Raw genomic sequence first — 9,463 nt, forward strand, 5'->3', positions numbered from 1 at the left:
TGGAGTTACAATTCTGAGGGAAAGTACATAGGATTTAAGTACAAAGTACATAGGATTTAAATTTCATTTTAAAAATCACGGTAGTGTTTTCAATTGCTAACGTATAATTAAGGTGACTTAAACTCTCTTTTTTTAAATTTTAGTTTGTTCTGTCCATTGAAACCAAGAGAGAAGATTGTTCCTAAGTGGCATGAAAAGCCATATGAGTGGAATCAGGTGAGTGAGAAATAGGTGGCCATGTGAGCAGCCTACCACCAGGATTGATGGGAACAGAACTCTTGATGGATTCAGGGGCTCCAACAGGGTTGGTGGAGGGTGCCCGGGGAGCAGAGGGAGCCTGGCGGCAAAGTGCGTGGTTCTTTGGTTAATGGGGCAGGGTCACAGGCCACACAGGCTGTTTCTGGATAGTATACTCTGTGTAATGTCTTGGTGAAAAATTAGACCTCAGGCTAATTATCCTTTAATTTTGGATAAAACAGGTATGAGTGTTTGGATAGGGTACATTGGTTGTTGTTGGAGTGGCTTGGAGACATCCACCTTCTCACTGTGCCCTCATATGGCAGAGAGAGTGGTGTCTCTCTGGTGTCTCTTCTTATAAGGGCATTAATCCCATCCTAATCCCATCATGGGAGCCCCACCGTCATGACCTCATCTAACCTGAATAACCTCGCAAAGGCCTCATCTCCAAATACCATCACGTTGGGGATTTGGAAGACACAATTCAGTCCATAGCAGTTGTGAAGTAGGGCACGGCCCACATGGGGCACCTTGACATTTCCTGTCTGTAAGATTTAGAGTAAAATGTAACTTCAGGAAAGGAACTCAGGGAGGAATTTGAAGCTTTAATCCTAGAGCCAAGGATGTCTTTATAAATAAACCAGCTGGGGCACTAGTTCCTCATCCCTTTGGCAGTGGAAGTAGGCTACCACCCCTGGAGATGGTGTTGTCCCACTCTGAGTCTGGAAGTTACTTCTGCTGCAGAATGTTCCTTCTCTCCATGTGCTCCATGACTGGTTTCCCCTGTTAGAGCCCTGAGGACCAGTCCCTGGAGCCAGCTCCATCATGTGCACAGAGCTGTGCCCCAGCCACCTCTCCTGCAGCCTCCACGGGGGTGTTTGAAGCTAATAGCAGGGCTTAATTTGAAAGCAGAATTTCATTCTGAGGTTGATGTGGTTTAGAAAACTTACATGCTTTAATGCCTCTGTTCACGTTTACTGTTCACAATTACATAGGAAGGAATGTATGGCGGATTTCTGGGTAAACATTGCCATATTATTAGGATGGATTCAAGATGAAATAGCAGATATATAGTATTTATTGTTGTGAGAATAGAGAAGCATTCTGTAAGTATTTTTGGAAAATTAAAAGAGTAGTTTCTGCCATCTTATGTGTCTATGTGTATGTGTGTGTGTAATTTTATTTGTTTTACTTTATGTCTAGAAAAGTCCCATTGCAGAGCCTGACTGGTCCTTTTGCCCCGATAGGTTGATCTGAAGCTGGTGATGGAGCAGGCGGACCGGGAGAGCAGCAGAGGGAAGAACACCTTTCTGTACCAGCTGCACAAACTGATCGTCCTCAGTTCCTAGACGGGATGCAGGCTGTACCCAGCCCTCCTGGGGGCCACGGAGGCCTGTTAAAGGCTCCACCCGCAGCTGCCTCCCTCTGTCCACTCTGTCTGAAAGGCCTTCTCGGTCCCAGTTCCTTTCCTCTTCGGATGGTGGCTGGAAAGTGGTATTTCTGTTCAAGTGAAAGATTGGGAAAAGTCTAGTCTTTTCTAGAAACAGAAGATCACTGTATTAATAAACACTTTGGGAAAAGTTATTCTGAAAGAAGACTTCATTTGGAAAAAGAGCTGTATTTTGCTTTCAATTTACTAAGGTAAATATAAGTGGCTAATTTTTCATGTAAGCTTCTAGAACATGCTTGTATGTCCTATTCTGTTACACTGATTTAAACCTGGGGCACAGGAGAAACCAGGGCTCCCAGTGTACCACAGGGGGAAAGCTGTGTGTTTTTTTCAAAACCATGTGCCATTTTCAGATTTTTTTTCCATGAAGGAAAATACCTAATTTTGGTAAAACTACTTCAGTTTTGTATATTTTAGGTTTCTACTTAAGTTAAATTCTTAGTCCACATTTTGGAAATTAGAGAGATTACCTGGTCACTAGTATATCTATGTTAAAACAATAAAAGCATTAGACTAAGTTTGTTTCTGACGGTTATTAGAGGAGATTAAAAGGTATTTCATTCTGAAAAAAATCCACATTTCTAAAACTTATAAAGGAATATAGACTTCTTTTTAAAAGTCAACTTTTGTCAGGGTTTCACCAGAAAAGCAGAGCCACTGTAAATGCAGCAGTAAATGAGATCTGAGTTAGCTCTTACACGAGCGTGACAGGAGCTGGAGTGAAGGTCTGGAAGGGCCAGTGGGCGGATCGGAGAAATCGTCCACCTGAGCCGGCTGCTTACAGGCGGACAGTTTGAGGCTTGTGAGAGCACACATATTTGGTCAGCAACGTGGGGTCATGACCAGGAGCTCATGTAGAGAACTCGAAAACCACCCCGTCTAGGGGAGCTTCTGTAAACTGGGGGCCTGGCCAAGGGCTGTGCTGGGCCGGCAGCCGGGAAGCATGCTGGATGCTGAGGGTGCCGGCAGCAGCGGCTGCGCCCGACACGACCGTCTGAGCACATGGCCCCCACTTCACCTGTGCCCCAGTCTTGCTCAGCTGCTTCTGAGGCAGCCCAGAGCAGAAGCATTCCAGTGGGGGGTTTCTGGGGAATGCGCTTCCCACCTTTATGCAGGAGGTGGTGCTACCAAGCTAGCAACACACCATCCTTTGTTCAACTTTAAGGTTAAGATTTCACCTGCCTTGTGAAAAGAAGCAGGATATTTTGACCCTGCTGTTTGCTTTTTGCTTTGCCAGGTGGAAGTAGTTAGCCCATGTCTGCAGAGTGAGCACATTGTGGGGTTAGCAGTGCAGGAGGACAGACCTGAGCCGATGAGCACCCGTTCTGCTTGTTAGCTTTTGAATAAAAGTCCTGTGAATGGTTAAAAAATTAAATAGTACCAAAAGGCTTGTTTAAAAAAAGAAAAAAAATACAGTTTTTTGATTTCTCTGGTTCTCACCCTCAAAGAAAACCATTCTAACTCTTACCTGTTTTGTTTTTTGGAATTGCCTCCATCTTGATAAGTACTTTATTAAGTAAATTATGCTTTTTCATGATTTCTGCTTTAGTCATTAATTGCTGCTATAATAGTTGAAGATTGAGCTCTTTCCATCTTTCTGTACCTTATTTTCCCCATCCCTCATACAGTCATGTCAATATTGCTGGTTAAATCAGTCATCAGTGTTTATAACATTAACTTTGTAAATATTATTTTCTGCAAAACCAGGTAGTGTATTTGATGGCATCTCCTTCCACATCACTTTAATTTAGAAGGTAATTGCCTTGCTTTTCATGTGCATAATTCTCTAGTCACATGCTTTTAAACAGTTGTTTATTTTTTAAAAGTTATGTATTACTTGCTAAGTAAGTAACTTTATTTAAAAAGTTACTTAGGGGCTTCCCTGGTGGTGCAGTGGTTTAGAGTCCACCTGCCGATGCAGGGGGCACGGGTTCATGCCCCGGTCTGGGAGGGTCCCACGTGCCGCGGAGCGGCTGGGCCCGTGGGCCATGGCCGCTGGTCCTGCGCGTCCGGAGCCTGTGCTCCACAGTGGGAGAGGCCGTGGCAGTGAGAGGCCCGTGTACCGCCAAAAAAAAAAAAAAAGTTAGTAATACATATCCGTGATGTGAAATGAAAAGGTTTTAAAGGGCAGTTAGGAAAAGTCTGTCTTCCCATCCCACCAGCGCTGAGCTCTCCTCTGAGGCGGCTGTGGTTTCTTCATTTGCACAGTCCTTCAGCGGGTGTTTATTAAGCACATACTGTGCCCCAGGCACTGGGGCAGGTGCTTACGGACACTGACACCCTGAGCTGACCTCAGAGTGTGTATAGACAAAGGACGGGCAACCAGGCAGGCAGTGGTAAGAGCTGTGAAGTCAGTTGAAGGGACTGAAGGGATGGGGCAGGAGGTGCCTGCTGTCTATAAAGGGCCCAGTGGTAAATGTCCTAGGCTCTGTGGGCCACGTGGTGTCTGTGCTGCTCGTCAGCTCTGCAGTTGTAGCTCAGAAGTTGTCGTAGGTGATACTTAAATGAGTGGGCTGCATTCCAGAAAAACTTTATTTATAAAAACAAGTGTCAGACCATGGTTGTTGGTTTGCTGACCCTGCAGTAGAGGGCAGGGGCAGGTGCAGGGCAGTGACACTGTCCTGTAGACGGCAGTCAGGGAAAGCCTTCGTGATGGGGGGACAGCAAGTAGAGATCCCATCTGGGGATATCTGGGAAAAAGGTGTTCTGGGCAGAGGAAAATGTGCCCAGGCCCTGAGGAGGGAGCACATGCTTGGTGTATTTGGAGAGCCAGCCAGGAGGCTGGGGGCAAGGATGGTTAGGAGGGGACATTAGACAGAAGCCAGGTCTGGGACCGTGGGGCAGAGTCCAGCTTTTATTCTGAGTGAGGTGGCAGGCTCACAGAGGGGCTTGAGCAGTAGTATCATGCCTCAACTGATTTTCTGAGAAAGACCATCCTGGCTGCTGCATGGGGCCCAGGGTGAGACACTGGTGCTGAGAGCAGGTGGCCGGACTGGGGTGTGTTCCAGAGGGGAAGGAACACACGAGGGAACAGGGTTGGATTTGAAAAATCAGAGAGGAAGAACGTTCTCGGGACACCAGTGTAGTGGGCTGAACTTCCCCTCAAAGCTGTGTCCACATCTTAACCCCTGGGACTCTCTGTAAATGTGATCTTACTTGGAGAAAGGATCTGATTAGGTAAGTTAAGGAGGCTGAGATGAGAAGATCATCCTGGATTTAGGGTAGGCCCTAAAGCCGCTAATCAGCATCCTTATAACAGACACATAGAGGACCCAGAGGGAAGAGGCCATGTGAAGATGGAGGCAGAGATTGGAGCAATGTGGTCCTGAGGCAGGGACCACCCGGAGCCACCAGAGGCTGGAAGAGGCAGGGGGAACCTCCCCTAGAGCTGTGGGAAGAGTGGAGCCCTGCTGGCCCCTTGCTCTCAGACTCCTGGCCTCCAGAGCTGTAGAGAATCCACTTCTGTCGTGTCAAGCCCCCAGTGTGTTACAGCAGTCACAGAAAGCTAAAAAATGGACACAACTGTCATCTTTCTAAGATCTAACACGGGAAGAAATGGCTCCAAAGAAATCCCACAGTGACAGAAGCTCTGACTAATGCAACTCTAGATAGGACACACCTCCCCAAACATTCTCTGTTTAGAAAATTGAGCAGGGAATTATACAGATTTAGTGAAATTCATTCCAGAAAATACTTTCTTCAGTGAAAATTTTCATTGTTGATATAATGCTAATTAATGTGTTTTAGATTCACAAACACTTTGTCAGAATGGTGTCAGAATGGCAGGCGAATGCCTTGTAGCTGAAACTTCCTGCCTGATGTCTAGTTGCTGCCCCTTCTCCCGTCCTCCGCCCTGTGGCATGCACGTCACCTCAGTGCTCAGATGCCTCTAGTCCAGCCTGGACACGCCTTTGGCTGTCGTGTCACCACACAACCTTGCAGCCTGGGTCCCAGTGCCACGGGGCTATTTCTCATCATTTCCTGAGCATTGCATGTACTTGGGTATTCTGTCCGTGCACACAGTGTTCCTTCCGCTTGGACTGACTTCTGCCCCTGCTTGCCCCTGGTGAATTCCTCCTCTGCCTCTGTACACCCCCAGCGATGCCCCTTGTATTGCAAAGCTGTCCGTAAGTCTCTGGACAGAATTAAGTATCCCGTTTCCTGGGTGGTCCAAGCATCTGCTTATGCTCCCAGAATTAAGTGGTTCATTTATTCCACAAGCATTTTTGGATTGCCTTTTGAGAGGTTAGGGTTAAATGACCCCGCCCCTTAGTAAATGCTAAGAGAGGGGTTTCACATTATATGTCTCTTAAGGGTAGAATCTGTATTAATTTCTGAATCTGAAATACCTGACACCTACTTGGTATTCAAATACGGTTTGAATAGAACCCACCACAGCCTGGGGAGGGAGGGAGGCATCGGCATAGTGTCAGGAGGGGAGGGGCTGAGGGGTGGCCCTGTGTTGAGAGGAGCAGGAGGGCCGCGGGCGGGGTGAAAGCCACGGGCATACACCCAGACGGTGCTCCTGCCTGTCCAGGCTTCTCCGGCAGGGAAACCCGATGGCACTGGCCAGTGCATGTGCCTCGAGGCAGCTGGCAAAGCCACCTCCTGTCACGGGGCTTATTGCCATGGAGATGTCAAAGTGCTGTGTTCAGATGTTAAGAGCGACGTGCTAAATGTGAAGTGGATTAGTGAATCCCAGCAGTTCTGACTTAGAAGTGCAGAAGGAGATTATCAACATAAGTAGTTTCAGGAAGAGGCAGCTTTCTGGACAGGTGAATACCTGCTGGCACCAGGCACAGGGTGCTGGAGGTAGAAGTGAAGGAGGCTTCCTGCCCGCAAGAGCTTATGGTTCAGTGAGGAGACAGTGTTCAGGAGGAGTGCGGTCTGTGTTGTCACGGGGCAGCCGGGGCCGCAGGGGGCTCTTGTCGAGGGCGGGCCTTAGCCTGGTGCAGGTGGGCGTGGGGGGAGTCTCCCCGAACTTGGCGTTTCTGCTGAGCTTTGAGGGCAGGTGGAGAGTCTGATGAGGAAACTGGTTGGGGCCCGGAGGGGCAGCTGTGTGAAGACGCTGGAATGCCTGCACGGTTGGGAGACTGAGCGGTTCTGGGAGGCTGAGTGGTTCTGGAAGGTTCCGGAAGGCTCAGGTGTAGGATCGAAGACAGGGAAACCAGCCCGAGGGGAGACTGAAGGGGTGGGGAGCAGCTGTTTTTCTGTCTGCCCTGCAGTACCTCCCCGACCCTGTCCTGAGAACTCTGGACACTGGACACCCCCTTCTGAGTATTGCTTCTCCTCCCAGGCCATCTGTGTGGTGGGCCCCATATTGATCCAGAAGTGGGCACCTGCCTTCACTGGACCACTGTGCCCGTCAGGTTTTTAAATTGGAGATCAGGGCGTCAGGCCACTCTCGAGTGGCTGAAACAAGAAGGCCTGAAGCTCTGGAGTTCTCTTCCGTGGGGAGAAGGCCAGCCTGCTGCCTGAGTGATGGCTGAAGCCATCATGTCCAGAGAAGCAAGGATGGGAGGGGCAGGGGAGCTTGAAGGACATTTGAGTCCTTTGTTCTGGCCTCAGTCCTGCCCCTGGGGTCCGTGACACCGTCCAGAAGTCTAATAATAAACTCTGCTTGACAGGTAGGCTGGTTCAGGTTGGGGTTTTGTCTGAGAGAATGCCAGCAGACAATGGAGTGTGGGGTTTTACAATGAAGGCAGTGCCTGCCAGCGAGGGGTGTTAAGCAGAGCAGTGACATGATAACGTCTGAACTATAGATAATTCCGGCTTCAGGGTGATGAATAGATGGGATGAATAGGAGCAGAAAATGATGAGACCAACGACTGGGAGAACAGCTGCTCGGGCAGGAGGAGGGGACCTTCCAGGACCGAGGCAGGCAGGAGCTGGGGAGAGAGAGAAGAATGGATTTTCAGACCCCTGAAGGAGGTAGGCTTGATGTATAACTGAGTGATGAACAGTCTTCTGGGGTGGCCTTTAGGGTTTAATTTAGATAATTGGGTCAATGGTGACATCTTTTGCCAGGAAAATAACAGTTTTGGTGGAATGGGGAAGATTATGGATTTGAGCTTGAATCACCCATGGGTAGTTGAACAAAGATGTATAAGAAGCCGTGAGGTGTCTGGAGGTCAGGAGAGGCATCTGGGTGGAGGGAAGGGTCTTGGATGGAGCAATTTACAGGTGGTCACTGAACTATTTTATTTTTTCTCTTAGAATTTAATTTCCAAAACACGTCTGCAGTTCCATCATGTGTCACCATCTTGGTGGCCACCAGCATCTCTGATCCAGTAACTTCCTGACCCAGTCTCTCCGTGGCTTCTGTTTTCCTCCGCTTCTGCCCATTCTTCCTTTTAGAAGTAGGGATCCGATCATAAAATTCAGTGTTCCACAGGCCTCCTGGGCCATGGTTAGTGTGTTGGGGAGATGGGGGAAGAAAACATCTTGGCGTGGGAAGTACTTGGACACTAGTCTTCACGTGATGGCCATGGTCACAAGGGCCGTGGAAGGCGGGGAGCCCTGAATGGGGACTTACAAACAAGCAAGGGGAGAGATGCAGTGGCTGCAACCTGGGCAGACCAGGAAACTGGGGAGGGAGTGGTCAGAGGCAGTCCCTTCATGATGAGTAATAAACATGAAGGTGAAGGGAACAGAATCAAGTGTTAGTTATTACGTGGACTGAATTTTCCCACCAAAGGACAGGTACCTAAATAGAGCTGAGAAATAAACAAAACCCAGCTCTACACTACACAGCTAACACAGCTTCAAGTGTTTTAAGAGAACACACTTAAAGTGGTGAAAGTTGAAAATAAAGACGAGGGCAAAGATACCAGATAAATGAGAACAAAAAGCAGAATGTACAGTTAACATCGGACGAGGTGATGTTTAAGGTCAAGTGTGTTGAATTAAGAGGAATGTTATGTAATGTCAAAGGCACAGTTAATGGTGTGTCAGGAACACATGTGCACCAAGCAGCACAGTGATGGAGAGCCTGAACAGAAAGTTCCTGGAAATGCTGGGAGAATTTCACGCAAATACATGCTAATGGGTGATCTCGGAACACCTGGGTTCACTCCTGAGCATTCTAATTGACCAATTAGGATACAGAAGTTAAATCATACAGTCAATAAAGCTGATATAATATGTATGTAGAATCCAGTATCCCTCACATTTCAAGTATCCTTTCCCTTAGGTTTGTGAAATGTTTACAAAAATAGATCATGTACGTGACGACAAAGAAACACTTTTTTTAAATCAGAGAATTTAAAGGCCACATTTTTTTGGTTATAATCCATTAAAGTTGGACATAAATAATAAAAAGGTGTCCCCCTCCTTTCCGAATTTTAACTGCTTGGAAATTAGAAAAAGAAGATGCACATATATAACTCGGATCAAAAGAAGAAATTAAAAGAAAAATCACAAACTGCCAAGAATGCAATGAAAAGATGCTCTGTGCTGAAATGTGTACGATTCTCAGGCTAAAAGAAAAAGGAACTAAGTATTCTTAAGAAATTAGACAAAGAAAAGCAATTGCTGGGACTTCCCCGGTGGTCCAGTGGGTAAGACTCTGTGCTCCCAGTGCAGGGGGCCTCCCAGTGCAGGGGGCCTGGGTTTGATCCCTGATCGGGGAACTAGATCCCACATGCTGCACCTAAGAGTTCGCATGCCACAACTAAAGATCCTGCATGCCACAATGAAGACCCGTTGCAGCCAAAATAAATAAAATATTAAAAAAAAATTTTTTTTAATTGCTCGGAAGAGAAATAAAGATATAAA

The 9,463-nt window shown here is 47.4% G+C and overlaps 1 protein-coding gene across 5 annotated transcripts in view; it reads left to right on the forward strand.

Annotated features, from left to right (window-relative positions):
• TDRD9 (tudor domain containing 9) overlaps window positions 1-1,821 on the forward strand; it is a 77,978-nt gene extending 76,157 nt beyond the window's left edge. For all 5 annotated transcript variants that reach the window (XM_024758718.1, XM_024758710.1, XM_024758728.1 and 2 more), the window contains 2 exons: window positions 144-216; window positions 1,485-1,821. In XM_024758718.1, the coding sequence (XP_024614486.1) occupies window positions 144-216; window positions 1,485-1,586 (175 nt within the window). In that variant the 3' untranslated portion in view covers window positions 1,587-1,821. The remainder of the gene's footprint in view (window positions 1-143; window positions 217-1,484) is intronic.
• Window positions 1,822-9,463: the final 7,642 nt, after the last annotated feature.

Source organism: Neophocaena asiaeorientalis, unplaced genomic scaffold (assembly GCF_003031525.2).
Source record: "Neophocaena asiaeorientalis asiaeorientalis breed wild unplaced genomic scaffold, Neophocaena_asiaeorientalis_V1.1 scaffold476, whole genome shotgun sequence".
NCBI lineage: Eukaryota > Metazoa > Chordata > Mammalia > Artiodactyla > Phocoenidae > Neophocaena > Neophocaena asiaeorientalis.